Genomic DNA, 18558 nt, shown 5'->3' with positions numbered 1-18558 from the left:
CGGGGGCGGAAGGATACTGCGCTCCCAGCACACACAACCCATGGGGCAGCTGCTGCACGGAGGGCAGCTTATCCTGGGACGACCTACCGCCAGGGCCATCCTTGGGGGGAGTGCGGGGCCCAGGACAGCCCCGCTTTCCGCCTCAGGCCCCACCCCGATTCCACCCCTTCCAAGCCCCCACCCCGCCGCTTTCTGGCTTCCGCCCCTCTCCCCCGAGCGCTGCTGGGAGGTGGCGGGGCAGAGCGGAGCGGGGAGGGCTAGAGCGGGGGCACTTGCTGCGGCTGTCGCCAGCCCCCCCACTCGCCTCCCAGGCTGCCCTGGGCCCCACAGTGTCCTTCTGCAGACGCGCGGGGCGATAGCCGCTCTGGTTTTCCCCCGCATCCCCCAAAGCGTGGGGCTGAGGGCGGTGCCCCAGTTTGTCCCACCACAACGGGAATTGGGCGAGGAGCGACCCGGGCTCCATCAGGGAGTTGGGTCCAAACAGCAAAATAAGAGCTGGCAGCAGAGGCTGCGGGCCCTGGGCCAGGCCGGAGAAGCAGACTCGACTGGAAGGTCCCCAGGGGAATGGTTTTCCTTGCTGGAAAATGAGGGTTCCCTGCAATCAAAGCCTGGAGCGGGAGCAGGCCGCCTGCAACAACCAGCCCACGGAATCTGGACACGTTTCTGACGGAGCTCTGGGGGCCCGGCCCGTTTCTGATGGAAACCTGCCTGGCGCCCCCACGCCTGCTCGGCTCTTGGGCAGCCTGCCTGGCGGGCCGCCGGGAACTAACTTTCCCCTGAAATGTTGGCACTTCCCCCAGACCAGGACTGGCAGCTTCTGAGCAGCTGGATTTTGGGGTAACGGCAGAGGCTAACCACCTGCTAACCCTGCTGCGTACACACCCACGGCACAGCCAGCAACCAGGCCCCCCAGCTACTGCCGCACGCAATGGGGCAAAGCGGAGCTCACGGGCTAAGGTCTCCTCTGCGCACCACGGGACGTGGTTACAATGCATTTAAACGCGTACGCACCAAGTCAGGAGCTAAGTTGTTTCCAAACCCAGGCTAAAGCTTTGGCCCGGCCGAATCAGTGCTTGGCTGCAGGGGTTCACCCTCACCCCCCCCAGGGTAGCTGTATTGTAATACGTCAGGGACAAGTCTCTTGTAACTTGGTCTCCTGCCCACGGCTTGGTCAAGGCTTCAGTGTAGACAAGGCCTCCCTCTCCTGCCGCAAGCACCGAGGCTAGGGCTGGACACTTTAAAAAGAAAAACAGCAACAGAGAGAAGAGCGCTAGGATTCTCATAGAGGAGCTACAGGTGGAAGAAAATCAGTCACCGAAAACCACCCCGGAGACTTGCGACGAAAGGGTTAGATTAGAAGCCTGCACCTGCCTCTTACTGCGCTGGGTTCCCAAGCACCAGCAGGGAAGGGCTCAGGACTGTTTTGACTGTGCCCTAGGCCTAGACCCTATGCTGTGCCCTAGGCCTAGACCCTAGCAGCTCATGGAGAGTCCTCGTCACACCAAGCAGCACAGTCTGTGTATTTGTAGTAGCAGGATCCACAATCCTCCTCCCCACTTTGTGCAACGTAGCTGCCGGGGAGGCCACACCTTCGGCACATTACAACCAGAGACCTGCACAATGGAGAAACTCAGCATTCAGCAGCAGCCGGAGCAGGGCCCTGCCTCAGAGGCGGCCTCCTGCATATGTACTTTGTGGTTTCCAGCTCTTAGGGACACGGATTTGCCTCAGCTGGTGCGGGGGCAGCGGGAGAGATGACCTCACTCCGTAGCCCTGTGACAAACCTGTGACCGTGGGGCTGAGTGGTCCATTTCACCATGAGGGAAAACAAACCACGTAGGGGGAGAAAAGAAGAACCAGCCTCCAGGACCAACAGAGCAAAACCCCCCCCCCACACACAAAAATCACGCTGAGGGCCCCACCTAGACTCGACAGGGCTCTGAGGACCTCTGGTGGCTTCCTCTGGTTAGGACAGACAGACATTTCTGGGGCATCTCTTGGTTCACAGCCAAAGTCCAGAGGCCCCCAGCAGTGGCCAAGACCCACAATGAGGCAACGATCCTGAGAGCTCAGTTACTCTCCTGCCTTTAAAAGAGCAGAATCTACACGCCATCCCTCCCTCGCTAGATTTCAAGGGGATTAACCAGGAAGGCGGTCTGAGGCTCTCAAGAAGAATCGCATTGTTTTCAAGAGTCTGTTGAAACTCACTGCCCCGCTGAGCTCCCTTCTATGTGCCCATGTGTGTGGGGAAGCGGATATCCGGACACTGCAGCACTTTCTGGCTTGGCGCTGCTGTGCGTGGCGGTTCCTGGGAAGCCCTGCAGTAGACGTTCCTCAGAGCTGCCCAGAAATTCCCCGGGGGGAAGCTCTCCTTCAAGTTCTTCCTTAAGCAATTCTGCCGCTGTAAAGTCTCAGAGCCGGGCTGTCCGGCCTGCAGAGAGCCGAAAGAGAAAAGCCAAGCCAACAGATGAGACGCTAACAACTACCGGCAGCAGGACCTCTTCAAGTGGAGACACCCCCTTGGGACAGAGGAGAAGGTGTACCCCTCCCTTCCCCCACCCCCATGCAAGAGCTGCCATGACCAGGCCCCAATCCTTCCTCTCCTGCCCCCGACATGTTCCACCTATGTGGATCACATGCCGTTTACTGAAGCTGCATGGATGTAGACTGTTCGTATAGACTGTTTGCTGACCCCTTCAGATTAGTATGGCATGCCTTGGAGATCCATTCAGGATCTCCTCCTATGGCAGTCAGCTATACACGGGATTCATTTTGTCACACACCTAGGAATTACTGATATAAGCAAGATGTTTCTGAAGGAGGAAAGATGGCCTTTGGGTTCAGTGCCTCAACTAGGACTTGGACGATCCACGTCTGAGCCCTGCTGCATGTGAACCTCAGGCAAGTCACTGGCTCTCGCTGCGTCTCCGCTCCGCAGCCATAAAATGGAGACAACGCTGCCCTACTTCACAGAGATGCTAGGAGGAGAAGTTAAAGGAAGGGTATAAGGACACCCCCCCCTTGCAAGTGTGTGGGGGGGTGATTACAGAAGAGACTACCTAAAAGGGGAGTGAGGCTCTTCTCTTATAAGGAATCCTCTCAGCCCTTTCCCCAGGCCCACCAGAGTGTCCCATCGTCCTCTTTCAATGCACCCACATCCTGGACCAGTAACAATAAGGGTAGCATCTTAGAAAACAAAACACCCCCCGCCCCCAAACAACAAAAACCATAAGTTAGGCTGGAACGTCTATTCACTCTTCCCCCCCGGACCAACCCTGGAGGGCTTGATCCATCCGTTCATCCAAAAGAGCTATCTTCTTTGCCAGTCTGGATCCACTTTTCTTCCCTCCCGCTGCCTAGGAAGGGGCTCAGAGCCTAGGAAGGCCCTGACCACCAAGGGCACGCGCCCGCAGCTACCCCCATCCACTTTTCTCTCCCGGTGGCCTCCAGATCAGTGATAGGTTGGGACCGGTGTCATACAGAGAACCCAACAAGCACCCACACGGAGATGGAGGCGAAAGACACAAGGGTAAACAGGACTGCAATGTTTATTTTGACAAAAAGAAACTGGATTCAGAAAGCACCAATCCCTCACACAGCCCCCATCCCGCCGCCCCATCGCACACAGGACCCTGCAGCTGGGCAAGCCAGCCCGTCCCTCACACAGCCCCTGTCCTGCCACCCCATTACACACAGGACCCTGCAGCTGGGCAAGCCAGGGCTGGCCAGCCCCGCGGACCAAGCCGGATGGACTGGGGCAGTCAGGGGAGAGAGAGAGGCACACAACAAAAGAGGCTGACAGCACGAAGCTGGTAGTTTTCAAGGAAGGAGGGTAAGAAAAGTTTGACCCATCGAGGCGCTGCAGAGCCAGACACAGTGTGACCCCTTTCCAGAGTCAAATTCCATTACAACTGAAGACAACAGGACATTGGCTTCTATGGGGCAGGACCCAGACACTATCAAGTGAAGTCAATCGGGCCCTTCCATTTTTTTCTGTGCATTGCAATGCCATTGGTTAGAGCAGAGGGGGAGCCGGCTTGAGAAAGATTGATTAGAGGAGGATTCCCGCAGCTGTGGCCTTTGCAGGAGGAGGCCAGGTAGTAAGAAAAAAAGCCAGGAGACACCAGCAATCAAATCACACTATTTCAGTGTGCAAAGAACCAGCTTGGGTTGCCTTCTTCCAGCTTCTCTGCTCCACAAGTTTAAACCGATTACAGAACAAGAGTGGAATTAGCAGCAGTTCAGGGCCAAAACCCACAAGCGATTGTAAAACAAGGGAGGGGCTTTATTTCAAAGTTTGTCTGCAAAAGGCAGCCGGGGCGGGGGGGGAGGGAAATGGGGTTCTTCGAGAGAAAAGGAGTAGGATACCTCCAGCCTTCGAGCATCACTCCGGGGTTCAGAACGGTCACTGCACACCACCAGTACAGGAGATCTGCAGCAGCCCACACTTCATCCCCAGCAACCTGCCCCCCAGACACAGGTCTCTCTCCACTTCTTGGAGACGCAGCGGCGGACACAGCACTAGGGGGACTTTCTGGGTCTCGGCAAAGTACGCTACAGAGCATTCGCTGTGGCAGAGCACAGTTAGCACTCACGGTACATACGCTGAGTCGATTTTGTGTGCGCGTTTCCTTAAGCGTTTGCAAAAATCCCCCATCACCTGTGCTTGGGCTTCCCAGTTTAACCCAGTGAGGTACTGCTGTACATTTTGGGGGCGAGAAGAGAAAAAAAAAGCACCAGAGGCCATCATAACCCTGCCAAAGTCAACTGGCCAAGGGAGAACGGAATGGAACAATGGAACACCCCAACATCTGCTAAGTGGGAAACCCCACTCTGACAGCAATCCCAAAAGAGGACCCCAGGTGCCTTCCTGGTTCAAAACCTCATCCCTACGGTCGAATAAATAAATAAGTTAATGTAGCGTTATATGCAGGAGACTCCCTGGGGATCGGAGGCTCATCTGAGGTGGGTTTCGATCCACAGTACAGCCAAGTTGCTTCTAATGATCACTTGGTTTTCATCACACGCGCCTTTAAAATCATCAGGCCCCTTTGACGCTCCTCCCCCTTCCCCGTTGCCACAAAATGTGGATGGCCCCAGCCACTCAGCCAGGGACCGTCCCAACGTACCTGGAAACCATGGCAGCAGAGAGGGGGATGCGCGACGAACATCAGGCCAGCGAAGAGAGCAGAATCTTCTACAAACACCATGGGCAGCGGCAGTCCAAATGCCCCACGGGTTTGCCCCATTTGACCCTTGACCTTGCAGCCAAGATGGCCAGTTGTGAGTGATGCGGACGCCAGATCTGCCAGCCAGCCAGCTTGCATAGCATGGGCCAAAACAGCCAGCAGCTGGCAAGGACTGGGGTCCAGACCTCAAGATTATTTAGATGCCTAACTCCCATTGAAGCCAATGGAAGATAGGCATTTGGTCTTGGCCCTTATCCCTGCATGCCTGGGCTGCAACCAAACCAATAATCCTACAGGTCTCGTTCCTGAGCCCCCAGCTCTCCTCGTCCCGAATTATAGTGCATTGGTGCTCTGCTCACTGCCATCTGCCTCCAGGTCTGCTGCCAGTAAATGCACTGTCTGGTTAGCTTTGGGGCTGGAAGCCAGCCCGGGGAACTGAAGTGCTGAGAGTCTGATTCCATGGAGCAGAGGCGCAGGGGAGTGCCTGATCCAGGCGCCGTCTCTCCCACACTCGGAGCCAGAGCTCGAACCAATTCAAAGGAGAGCTCCCGGGGTGGGGGCCTTCCCCTGCTCCTCCGCCTCAAGGAGGAGGCAGCTCGAAGAGCTGCTCCTGCAAATCTGATTGGCAGGAAGGTGGTGGTGGGTGGGAAAAAAGAGAATCATCTCTATATAGGCATCGACCACAGGACGGAGACTTATTGGACTCAGATCAAACTGGAACGCGGTGGCATCACTTGCTGGGCCACTCCCAGCTCCCGCTGGCTACAGCTAGGGGGGAAATCTACAGGCCGGGTTCACTCATCCCACACCGCCCTGTGCAACCTCCACTAAGGCACACGCAGAGGGGAGTGGAAACCCAAACCCGCCTCGTCCCTGAATGTCTTCCCTTTCCGTAGCTTCAGTCAGGCTGGCAGGACTCAGGGTCAGAGGGGACAGCCACCCCCAGCCCGAGAGCAGCATCCCATGGCCGCTCCTCAGAGCCAGCCCAATCTTGCTCAGCGCAAGGGGGGCTGAGAGTGCCCGGCAGGGTGGGCGAGTACCACCGGGAACCAGTAGTGATCACAGCAGGACATGGCCCCCTCCAGCACACAGGGCCTGCCGCAGCAGCTGCCTGTGATGGAGTTGCTGGGCTCCCAACCCCCTTGCTGCCGTCTTCCCTTTAAGCTTTGGGCAGCAAGCGATGGGCCCACGTGCAGGCAGAGGCTGCTCTTCACACACCAGGGCAGCGTCCGCTCTGCAAGGCTCCTTCACCCCCTCTCCAGCTGGCACCACGGCCTCTGGGAGGCTAATCCGGGCCGCTCGCTGGCTGCCACGCATGAGCTTGCGCTGGGAAGAGTCACGACATCGGTGGCCGGGCGGGGGCGCCTTGAACCCGGGTCTCCCGCATGGCGCCATCCACTGATCCGTGCAGTGGGGGAGGGAGGGAAGAATTCCATTTAAAGAGACAGGCCACATTTCCCCTGATCCTTGTTCCTCCGGATGCCGTGAGCTGGGCCCAAGGCTCTGGCCCTTCCACCAGTGACATCCCCAAACCTCTCTCGAGCTGGGCTGTACCAGGTCCCTTCTCTGCCCCACAAACCAGGCAGAGGACAGGGCATTTCACCCACCTTGGCTCAGACGCCCAGGGTACCACCGGCCCAGGGCAGAGCCGTCAGAGGGGCACAGGCCCCGATGGAAAAGCCAGGCACAGGGCGAGCCAGCCACACAAGAGTTAATAAATAAAGTCTGGCCTGAGGGCATGGGCACTTCCTGGGCTACAAAATCCCCTCCCACCCCACCATGGGGCAGAGAGAGCCTTAAAGGAGCCGGTGCATTTAAAATGCCTCCTCCTAAGGAGGGGGGCAAAGTTAGTAAAGAGTCAGTGTTAAAAAGAGAGCCCGTGTGCACGGGCGGGCGTCACATCCTACAGGGCAACGCTGCGAGGTCCCACAGCGACAGCAGCCAGTCCCCAGGCAGGGGCGGGGTCCTGTGCCCCGGTTTCCGTCCGGGGAGCACATGGGGCACAGCTGAAGTCCCTACCCCATCCCCACTGGGAGTACCCAGCCTCTACCAAGCGCTGACCCCTCTCCTCTCTGCGTGCGGTGGTGCCGTGGAGATCTCTCCGGCTCACGTCTGCTCTGCTGCTGCCACCTGCCCGGCCACCTCCTCCTTGGCGGGGGGCTCCATGAAGATCGGGGTCACCGCAGCGGGCTTCTTCGACCTGCAGGGACCAGCCAGGAGCAGCTGGTCAGACACGGGAGCACTTGAGGGGCTGCAACTCCCGCGCTGGGTGCTGTACAGGCCCGGGCGAAAGGGGCAGATCCCTGTAACCACAGGGAGCAGCTGGGATTCTGCTCAAGAGTGGTATTTACTGGGTTAATATGGAGCCTTCGGCTCTAAGAGGTTGGAGGGGGTTTTCCCCTCTCCCCAGGCAGGGGCCCACCAGGGTTTCCTTTGTAAGAGGACCCAGCCGCAGGCACGAGCCCTGACTCGTGCTGGGTGCAGGAGGGGAGCCCGCTAGCCCTGCGATTTCATGGGGCGCTGCAGGGATCTTGCACCCCCTCCTCCGGGCCCCTCCCCGGGGGGCGTGGCCATACTCACGAGTAAGGGGAGGCGGGCACGCCCACCACCAGGATGTGGTTCTTCTTGCGGAAGAGACGCCACAAGCCTTTGTGGTTCCCGCGGACGTCCAGGTCCCAGACGTGAAGGCACTAGGAGGGGGAGCAGTGGACAGAGAGCTGAGGACATGTACCACGGCCCACCCTGCCACGCTCCACCTGCGGCTCTGGGCCGGTCCGGGCTGCAGATTTGCTCGGCGGAGCGATGGAAACACTGACCACGCCCTGGGCTCAAAGCGCTGCAAATCCCACTCCTTCTCCCACGGCTGCTTGGGGAGAGCCCAATGCTCCCTCCCCTTCCCCTCAGCAGCCAGCCAGTAACCCCACGGCAGGGCAGGCTCTTGGCTCCTGATGCGCGAGCCAGCCCGATTCACAGGTCGAGGGGAGACTGCAGGGCCGGGGAGCAGAAACCTGCCTCCTTCTCCCAGGGACCTGACCACACGTGCTCTGGTACCTTTGGTGCACAGTCAACCCCGGAGTCACTGTGCAGGCTGGAGCCCCCGTTTAAGGCTCGGGGGCAAGTGAATCGGCCAATGGGAGTTGGTGCTAGGGGCCAGCTGAGCGCCAGACAAAAGTTGGGCCTCGTAGCTTGAATCTCCGCCGCCATGGAAGCCACAGCTAAGAATGGTGGGGAGGGGGCTGCAGGCACACGGGGACCAGGCAGGGAATCACCTTGGCGAGTTGAGTCCAGGTGGTGAAGTCGGCTTCCTGCTCCATCCTGATGTACATCACGTAGGTCTTGCCCTCGGTGTCGGGCAGGAAGGAGTCCTCGCACGGGTTCTTGCTGTGATCCAGAGCCGCAGCCTCGCTGAAATGGGGCGCAGGGCTGGTGAGTGGGCATCCAAGGGCGCCCACCCACCCCCTGGCATGCGATACACATAGGGTCCCAGCCGATGCCGGAAGAAAGGCTAGGACCACATTAGGACCCATCTGTCCCTCCAACAGGAGGCATTAGATATACCCCTGTGAATCCCAAAGCACTGGCAGGCCCTGTTACAGCCCTGATCTTTCAGGGCATGGGACGCAGAACACACTTACCCCAGGAGCCGGTGAATTTCAATCTCGTAGGCGTCCTTCTTTAAGCTGCATGGGAAAGACAGAGCGTAAAGGGCCAGCGAATGGAGGAGGGAGGTTCTGTGAGATGGGCCACATGCCACGGATGGACAGCCACACACTTCATCTCCCAGCCAGGTCCAACGTCCCCAGCGTCACAACAGGGGAGGAGAACAGCGGGTGCCGGTGACATGGTTCCTGCACCAAGCGTTCAGCCCCCTGGTGCTTTGGCTTAAGTGACATATGCCAGTGGGCATCTGATCCAATGCACCTTGTGTCACTCTCTGCTCGGCAGGATGGAAAGCTACTGGAACACGTCCGTTCAGAATGGAGGGGCTGTGACGAAGTGGGACTGTTCTTAATGTTTCCTCTGAATAGTGTGGGGGTGCCTCAGTTTCCCCTAGGCAGTTCTTAAGTATCTAGGGGGTGGGGTAAGGGTGTATGATCATTGCAGAGCCCTAGAGGGCAGGTGTGTGCAGGAGTCTGGACACAGAGAATGGCCGACACCCTGTTTCCTGGCAACTGATGGCCTGGGCCTTCCCCCCCTGCAAGGTGAGATCTAAAGGGTTGGAGAACAAAGGAATCAGGTGACCTCCTGGCCCGGGAAAGGAACAAAGCCCAGAGGAGGAGGGGCTGGAGGGGGTTTTCTGTTTGGGGCTGGCTGGGACATGGAGTGAAGTGCAGACGTGGTTGTCTGGCTCACTGCCCCCCAAAATGGACCCAGCTGAGGGGTCCCGTTCTCTGCACCTGCAAGCTCTGTTTTAGACCATGTTCCTGTCGTCTAATAAACCTTCTGTTTTACTGGCTGGCTGAGAGTCCCGTCTGACTGCGAAGTTGGGGGGCAGGACCCTCTGGCTTCCCCAGGAGCCCCGCCTGAGCGGACTCGCTGGGGGGAAGCGCACGGAGGGGCAGAGGATGCTGAATGCTCCGAGGTCAGACCCAGGAAGGTGGAAGCTGTGTGAGCTGTGTGTCCTGAAGACAGGCTGCTCACAGAAAGGCGACTGCCCCAGAGTCCTGACTGGCTTCATGGGGAGCAGTTCCAGAGCATCGCCCAGGGACTCCGTGACAGGGGCCCTGGCAGAGCTACGCGCAGTGGAGAAGGGGGAGCTCGGAGCTGGAATAGGGAAGCTGCAGTGGGGTGGGATAGAATTAAGAGGTACAAGAGACAAAGCCCTTTATGGTGCAGCAGGCTCTGGGTGACCTCCAGTCGTTCCTTCGCAGTGGGCTGGCACTCACCTCTCCACGTTTTTGAGCTGCACATTCGGGACGGTGTTGAATTTGTGCTTCTTGAAATAGGCTTCCTGGGAACCAAGCGCAAAAAGGGACTTGTCAGAGGATCACCGCTCATCCAGCTCACCCGGCTCCATCCTTCGGAGCCAAGACAACGCTCTGGCTCACGCCCCTTCCCCGACTGATGCGCCTCGCGAGCCCAGCGCAGAGGTCAGATAACAGCCCAAGGCAATGCCCAACGGGCAGCCTCTGCACCTCGGAGCAGGGAGGGGAGCCTGTCTACCTGCCCGCCCCCTCCCCACCCCCGCGGGAGACGGCACTCGGCATCACTCACGTGGAAGTAGCCGTTCATGTTGAGCCCCACGATGCCGAAGTGGTAGGAGCGCGAGACGTCAGGGATGATGCATTCCCGGCCTTTCCGCTGCTCCGGCATCCGCATCCACATGTCCCAGTCCCACAGCTGGAGAGGGGAGAGGATGCTGCTTTAGAGTGGGAATCTGGCTGCTGCACTGGGTGCTTGTCGCTGATCACGCTGTTCCTTAAAAAAGCCCCTTAGCCCCTGGAGATAAAAATACTTCTGTGCCAAAGACTCCCTCCCCGGACCTCCATGCCTCCGGGCATGTTATTGCAGGTTGCTCGTGGACACTGGATGCTGTACGCAGGCAGCCATTGGTTATGGCCAGAGCCCACACGGCACCCCCTGGTGTTGGTTATTGTAGGGCTTCTCAGACAGATTTCTGGCAGAGATGGACGTGTTTTTAGACAGAGCACTGGCTTTACCCAGGCTCTGCAGACAGCGGGGTCGGTAACCCCTCGGAGCTGGGGGCTCGGAACGTGGACGCCGTCCCTGTATCTAAAAACCTAAGAGCAACATGCGTCGCTTGCGGGCGCCCACAGCCCGGATGCTTCATGGCAGCTCCTCTGCTAGCTGCCCACCAAGATTCACAGCCCCTGCTCCCCCCATACCCGCAGCAATAGGGATGCCAGGGCTCCTACCAGGCAGAGCGGAGGGCACTGACCTTCTCTGGGGTTGGCCATTTCGGCTCTAGTTCGTCCTTGTAGAGGCTTTTGCTCAGCACCCAGCCCAGGCCGGGCATGGTCTCGACGCGGTACAGGAGCGAGGGGTCCTCGGCTGTGTGTTCGTAGCCCTGCGGAGCCAGAGGGCAGCGTTCAGCGCGCCCTCGCCGGGATGCCGACAGGGGGCCACGGGGACCCCGGGAGAGCAGGTACGCCAGGAGGAGGCGTTATTCCCAGCACAGGAAGGCCAGTGCTTCGCCCCTTCCTTTGGGTAGGGGTTTCCTCACCAGCCTCTGGAAGGGATTAGCACCTGCCTGCCCCACCCGCCCTGAAGCCCTTCACTTCCCCTCCCACCTTCACATACATCTCCCACCCCCGCCCTGAGCTCTGCAGGGTCAATTCCGGGCCCCTCAATATCAGGGGGCCGACTGGGCGAGCTGAGAGGGTCTTCTCTAGCGGTGCATGCAGCCAGTGCACATTGGCCCCCAAACCAAGTGGCGTTGTGGCCTGGTGCCTGGGTGAAGGGGGCGGGGAGGGAGGGGGGTGTCGCAGCCCCACTCAGGTTTGGCCCGTCTGCTCTTCCGTCTCCATCTGTGGCGGGACGGATGAACCAAACCCCCAGGGGCCAGGTCGTAACGCCTAGGGTGGGCACAGGACGGTCTCGCTCTCCCACCCAGCGGGGGTGGAGCATGGCGCAGACTCGGCGCTGGGGCCAGCAGCTGCAGCGGGGGCCATCTGGGATCTCCTCAGCTCACATGGTACGTCTCTGTACCGCGTGAAGCATTTCTGGGGCCCCCCCCAGCTGCCTTTGCAGAGGGAAGAGCGTGCTGCGAACGGAGCCGGAGGCAACAATCCCCGCCAGACGGGCGGCAGGAACCAGCGCCTGGAGGAGACGGAGCACAGGGACGCTGGACTGCATCGGAGCGGGTCTTGCTGTGGGGTTACAGAGGCGGGAGAAGCGAGTATCCATGAGCCTACCTGATCGTTCCAAGCCGAGATGCAGTACAGGCTGTCGTCCTCCTCCAGTAAATAGATCGACTGGCTCAGGAAGCTAGAAACGAGACAGATTACAGACAGGACTGGCCGCACCCCCGGGTGCCCAGCTCACCCTGGAAAAGGATTCTCTCCCACCCACTGCTATGAGACACAACACCTTGATCCTAAATAAGCCCCTCCGTCCTCCAGCTGGGCAGAGGAGGTAACAGACGCCTAGGAACCCCCAGTACGCCCATCCGTCATGGAGGCTCTTTGCTCAGACCCACTAGGCAGGCAGCTCCCACCCTCACAGCCAGAGAGGATGGTGGGGAGAAGTTAAGGCAGGGGCCAGAGGAGAGGGACAGTTGCCAGCCTCAGCGCAGGGCAAAATGTGGGTCAGCTGGGGCCAGAGGATGCTCAAAGCATTTTACTACCTGCGGGAAGTCACTTAAAGCAGCCTTTGACCCAGCGATCAGGGATCAGCAAAGGAGATCAAAACGACACTGGGCCAGATCCTCCGCTGATGTAAAATCAGTGTAGCCTTGCTGACTGCAATGGAACTACAAGTGCTTACATCAGCGGAGGATCTGGCCCAAGTTGTTTCTAGTCCCTGTAGTAATTCCTCTGCCGGCACCGGCCCTCGACAGCTCCCAGAACCAGCCTCAAATGCTCATATATTAATTAAGCTTCCGGGCCCCGCTGTTAGGTAGGTACTGCAAGTAGCGAGCCCATTTTACAGACGGGCAAAACAGAGGCATGACAAATTCCAGTGATGTCCCCGCGTGAACTCCCAGTAAGTCAACAGAAGAGCCAGGAGTTCTAGCAGCACTGACCTCTCACCATCGAGGAAGCTGTCGAGCAGCTAAAACCCTAGGACGGATGGAGATTCTGACACATGCCCTCTTTGTAATCAGAGTTTGGTTGTGGATAATAGGGTCACCCCCATCCCAGCATCAGCAGGATGCTCCCACGTCTCCCGGGACCATCCTGCAGACCGTGGTGCACCAGTAGAGCGAAGAGCCACTCGTTTCTGGTCTGGCAAGACAGACGGATGTGGCTGGGCCTCCGAGACGACAAGGGAGCTGCAGGGCCAAGCAGAGGGCCTGATGTCAGCATGTTACAAGCCTCACCTGAAGAAGTCGATGGAGATGTCCAAGTCTTCTTCCAGTACTACAGCAAACTTGGCATCCTGGGAGGGAAACGAGAGACATCAGCAGGATGAAGGGGACTAAGGACAGACCAGAGACATCTCACAGCATCCCCTTGTCTACGCTACTCTCCGCGCTCGGCCCCAACAAGCCTCGCGGACGTGATTTGCACCAGGCCCGTCTCGACTCAAACCCAAAGTGGTGGTGCTTGGCCATGGATGCTATCTCACAGGCAGCCATTTTGCTTCTCAGAGGACTTCATTTCGCAGCCATCGCTCCCGTGAGACGGGCATAAGGGAAGTGGGTTCAGTGACACCAGGGAACTGCGGTGTTCCCAGCGCCAGCAGGAAGACACCCAAGCTGCTGCCCTGAGTGGGTTTCCCTCCTTCTCCCCCGCCACGCTCCTGGATGCTGCGCCATGACGAGAATTTCTGCTCCTGTCAGCAGGCACCGCGGGCATCGCTCTCCTGATGCGCAAGTGCCCAGCTCGTCCCTGAGTGGGTCCCCAGGCGCTCATTATGGGGAGTGGAAGTGCCCGGCGCTGAGAGCGGAGACGGTCAAGAGGAGCAAGGACTTGCTCACCGGGTGCAGGTTGAAGGTTGCAGTCAGACTGGCCTTGTAGTGCTGTGGGAAGAGACACGGGTGTTAGCAAACACCACCACCGAGGCGTCTATCCCCTCCAGACACCGATTAACGGTCGCTATCGGAGGGCGCCCCTGGGGGAAGCATGGATCCAGTCCATGAAAGAGTCTACTACTGCTGACAGGTCCATGACCCACCCTTTCATTCAAGCAGTGGAAACTCCTGCTTTTATTGCTCTAGGTCAGGGGTGGCCAAACTGTGGCTCACAAACCCACGGTTACCATTGAAGTGTAGCTCGCGGAGCCCCCACGTTCCCCCCTCCCGCCCATTCTCCACCTACCAGACTTGGCAGGAGCTTGGGACCCCTGTCTTGCAGCAGAGTGGTAGGGTAGGGGCTTCTGCCCAGTGGGGCGGGGGGGGGGTCTCGGTGCTTCAGCAGGAGCAGGGCTGAAGCCCCGAGCCCTGGCAGGTGCGTCCTGGCTCTCAAACTTCTGAAGGTTGTCGTATGCGGCTCAAAGGATCAGTAAATTTGCCCCCCCCGCCCCGCCCTAGGTCCTAGATTCAAGCCCCACTACCGATCTGTGTGGAAGGCATAGTGCACCAGGAAGAGGGGGGAGAATTTCCCCAAGTGGGGCCAGAGGGAAAAGTAGGAAGGGTCCCTCACCTGGGACACTCGGGCATTTTTAATGCTGATCGGAGTGTGCTGGATCCCTTTCAGGCCAAACAACTCCACCACGTCCATTGGCTCCTGGAAGAGAAAGACACGAGACTCACTCACCGCACAGGCCCCAGATCTGTCTACACCTCTACGCTCAGCCCCTTCTCTAGCGCGCAGGGTTAGCAAGCCTAGAGATGGGGCAAAGTCTCTGATGGCATCTGATGCTTCAGGCAAGTGTGGGAAACACCCCACAGTGGGCTTAACTGTGCAGTGCTGCGCCATGGTGACCTAAGGAAACAGCAGGGCTGCCTGACCTCAGTGGATAATCAGCTTGTGCCCTGAAGCATGAGCATAGATAACCCCTGTAATGGTTAACCCAGCTTGTTTAACTGAAGTCCTGCTTTGAGCAGGGGGTTGGACTAGATGACCTCCTGAGGTCCCTTCCAACCCTGATATTCTATGATAAGTGGCACATTAGCCATGCTCACTCACGTAGGTGTCTAATCCTTCTTCATGTGCATACTGTAAAGAATGGGGAGGTGGGGGGGGGTAGCACGTTCCATGGGTACACGCAACAGCTGTGTTTTATACACGTACACCAGAGAGAGGCTTCCTTTACCATCCGGCATGAAACCAGGTCACCTCTCCAGCTGACCAGTAATCCCATTAGAGAGCCCCTTAGTCATCCCAGGCTCTGTGCACCCAGAGTCTGGCCCCCCCTCTCCCCCGCCCGCAGATCCCTATTGTAAGCGGGGAAGGGAACTCGGATTGCATCAAGCACCAAGGGTTTATCCTCCCCCGGACACCCCAATAAAATGACAGCACGGTGCTCAGCATCTCCTGTTCCACTCATGAAAACAGGCCCAACGTTCATGCTGCTCCCTCATAGGCCAGGGAGCTGGCTTCCCGTTGCCATGGCAACGGGATGCATCCAGCATTATCTGCTCTCACTTACAGAGCATTAGTCACTGTGGCAAATGTCTAAAAGAAGAGGATTCCTCCCCTCCCCCCCACCACAACTGGTTTAATTCATGTTCTTCCTCGCCAAGAAAGAGCTCTGCTCATCTCATTCCCTCACGCCGACACTAAATGGAGTGGTGCTGTATGAACAGGAGAGACAGAAACGCTGGGTCTGATGGAGGGGGAAAAAAAAAGAAGATAGTCACCCTTACCCTGCAGTACAGTCCAGACCCAGTAACGGTGCTTGCAATCAACGCCCACTAGACAGCATGTCCTAAGCCCCTTAGGCTACTAGCCAGGTGCCAGCCTGGGAATTGCGGGGGAGGGATCTGGGTTCTGCTCCAGGCTCAGTCATGGTGTGACTTTGGGCAACCTCTGCACCTCGGGCACCCCCCGCCCAGCTGAACCACGGGGATATAATGCAAAGCGGAGTCACCAGCAAAGCACTTGGAGACCGAAAGAGGTGAAAAGTTCCACACAAGCATTCGGGTCATCTGGCTCTGTCCACAGCGAGGCCTCAGCTTACAGACAGGGGGAGAAGATGAGGTTTACAGGGAAAGGCCAACCGAAGGCAGGTTGTTTTAAGCGGCTGTGGAGGGGGTCTGACCACTGCCCCCCCTCCCCCCACTAATGCTAGGACTATGCAGTGTGACGGCTTCAAAAGTCACATCCAGCTGCAAGTCAGAGAGTCTAACCCAGGTTCCAATCTTGAGACAGATTTGTGGGGCAGGGGGTGTTTATTTTGGCTGTGGCGCATCTGGTCAAGCCTGGACTGGAAGGGGTCTGATGGACATAGGGGTGCTTGGTGGGGAACATGGAGCTGCACCCTACAATATGGGTTATGTGTAGGAATCCTGAGGTCCGGGGGAGCAGAGTTTCAGCACTCCAAACACAAGGCCCGTGACTGAAAGCCATTAAGGCTAAACAGGTCTAACTTCCAGACAATGGAGCAGCCATCATGGGGGCTTCTCCTTACCTGGCCTGGCCGGTCAAGTGGGAAAAAACAGTTGGAGAGAAATGGAAGATTGCACCCCTGGCCCTGTAAGAAAAGCCATTCAGGGTGTGTCTGTTCTGCACTGTAAACCGGGTCTGTGGGAGTGTCCACACTGCATTGTAACCCCGGGTTTACAATCGCCACACCTGGGTCTCCCAGGCCTGTTAATGTGTCCGTACGGCGCTATGCAGACCTTCTGACGCGGGTCTGCGGCTGGAGCTGTGATCACGCTGCAAAACGACAGCGCTTGGACCAAAGTCTCTGTGGGACTGGGGCTCTGACCCACGCTCTCAGCAGGTTGCTAGGCCCCGGGTCCTGTGCATGGACAGAAGTGGGGCTTGGGCTCAAACCTGAGTCAGTCTAGGATCAGCGGGCAGCGTAGACGGACCTGGACAGATGGTAAGTGGGGTCTGGCTTATGCAGGGAGGAGAGGATTTTGAGAAATGGGTTTCCCTGGGGAGGGAATCACTCTCTGGAAGGCAAACAGAGACCAGGCTGGCTCCCAAGAACTCTTGGGCTTGCCAAGAGAACACGCTGGGTCCGTTCGGTTCCTCTAACCGGTGGGAAGCCCGTCTAACTGAGCTCGCAGCGAAGCCTAAGGTCAGATGGGTCTAGACGAGCGTGGCAGCTGACTGCTGTTTTAAAGTCACTGTCTCCAACGCTTCGCTCCATTTGCTAAATAAACCCACTTGATTTCAGAAGGCTGCAGGTGACCGCCGGTCGCAGGATCTCAGAGGGAAGGAGCACGAGGGAACAGGCAGGCCTGGGAATAAGTGGGGCTGGGTGACTAACTGATTCTGTGGGTCACTGACCAGTCAAAACCCCAAAAAAAAAAAAAAAAGAGGCAGTTTGGGCCGACCTGAGTCTCAACTTTTTCAGAGTTTTCAGGGAAGCAAAAAGAGTTGGCAAAAAATTTGATTCAAACAAAATAGTCAGTTTTCAGGCATTTTTAAAGGGTTAGATTAATGGGGGAGGTGAGCAGATACAAATTCCCCCTCGGGAACAGGGATTTGAATCCAGATCTTCCCTTTTCCAGGTAAGCGTTCAAACCACCAAGCCACCAGCTACCCTGAGGTGGGGCTCTTAAATTCTAATCAAACTATACAGTGGAGCAAGGACCTGAGTCTAGGCTTCCACTTCTCAGGCGAGTGCCCACCCACTGGGGGAGGACTGCCGCACTGCCACCTCCTTCTCCACGGAAAGGTCCTCGCGAATCTACCGTGAGCCAGGGTTTGGGGCTGAAACTTGTTCAGTGAGTTCATGTCAAATTCGACCCAAAGTCGCGAACAGTTCCACGTCCAAGGACACTTGCGTTCGTCAGTGAATAAAGGATTCATCCAAAAAGGTTTTGCTTTCGTACAAGGTGGGGTGTCGTACCCAGGTCTTGGTCTAAGAGTGGGAGAACTGTGAAATTCTACCCCAGGACAAGATCTCATGGCCGCTGTCCACGTAAAACAGACTGGCCACGGTGAAGTCCCTAGTGGAATTTCTCGCTCTTTTCCCAACTCGGAAACTGGGAGAAAGATCTGCACGTTAGAGGGCGCGCTGGGTTCTCTTTCATGCCCCGAAGCTCTGCGACAATCATGGGGCGCCCCCACATCAGTCCACCCCTGAGCAGCCCCTCTCCCCCCTGGACACTTGACGCCAGACAGCACCATTCAGTTGGTTTATTTCAGCAGGAGTGGGAGGGGGGGCTGCAGACAGGGGTCGGTCAGAATGTGGACTCCAGCGGGTGCCGACACCTCTTGCCCCCTCTGGTCTAGCCCCACAGCCTCAGGGCATTTTAAAGATGCAGAAAATAACTCATTTGCATCAAGAGCCCCAATCACTGACTAGGACCCTGCCGCGCTAGGTGCTGTACAAAACCCAGAACAAATATGTGGCCCATTCCCCAGAGAGCTTCTGATCTAAACCTGAGACAAGAGATGATGGCCAGTGTGACACACAGCCGTCTCAACACACCAGCAGCCTAACCGTCGTCAAAACGAAGACGCCCAATGGGAAACAGACCAACGAAATTGCTCTGTCCCAGTGAGCCGAGCGGGAATTTCAGAGCCTAGTGAGGAGCCCGCCCCAGGAGCTGCCCTGGCGGGTAGGCAGAGAGGGGACAAGAACAACAGCAGCTGCCCCCTCCCGCATGTTCAGAGACGGTGTG

At 57.8% G+C, this 18558-nt stretch overlaps 1 protein-coding gene across 5 annotated transcripts in view; it reads right to left on the bottom strand.

Moving 5' to 3' along the window:
* Positions 1-3530: 3530 nt before the first annotated feature.
* Positions 3531-18558, bottom strand: part of POMGNT1 (protein O-linked mannose N-acetylglucosaminyltransferase 1 (beta 1,2-)) — a 32508-nt gene continuing 17480 nt past the window's right edge. For all 5 annotated transcript variants that reach the window (XM_048861034.2, XM_048861036.2, XM_048861038.2 and 2 more), the window contains exons 12-22: positions 14456-14539; positions 13792-13833; positions 13192-13250; positions 12065-12137; positions 11089-11217; positions 10404-10529; positions 10076-10140; positions 8825-8869; positions 8459-8594; positions 7770-7879; positions 3531-7389 (exon numbers count right to left, since the gene is read on the bottom strand). In XM_048861034.2, the coding sequence (XP_048716991.1) occupies positions 7296-7389; positions 7770-7879; positions 8459-8594; positions 8825-8869; positions 10076-10140; positions 10404-10529; positions 11089-11217; positions 12065-12137; positions 13192-13250; positions 13792-13833; positions 14456-14539 (963 nt within the window). In that variant the 3' untranslated portion in view covers positions 3531-7295. The remainder of the gene's footprint in view (positions 7390-7769; positions 7880-8458; positions 8595-8824; positions 8870-10075; positions 10141-10403; positions 10530-11088; positions 11218-12064; positions 12138-13191; positions 13251-13791; positions 13834-14455; positions 14540-18558) is intronic.

The sequence above is a fragment of the Caretta caretta genome, chromosome 8, assembly GCF_965140235.1.
Source record: "Caretta caretta isolate rCarCar2 chromosome 8, rCarCar1.hap1, whole genome shotgun sequence".
NCBI classification, from domain to species: Eukaryota; Metazoa; Chordata; order Testudines; family Cheloniidae; genus Caretta; species Caretta caretta.
This window is presented reverse-complemented; position numbering and strand designations above follow the sequence as displayed.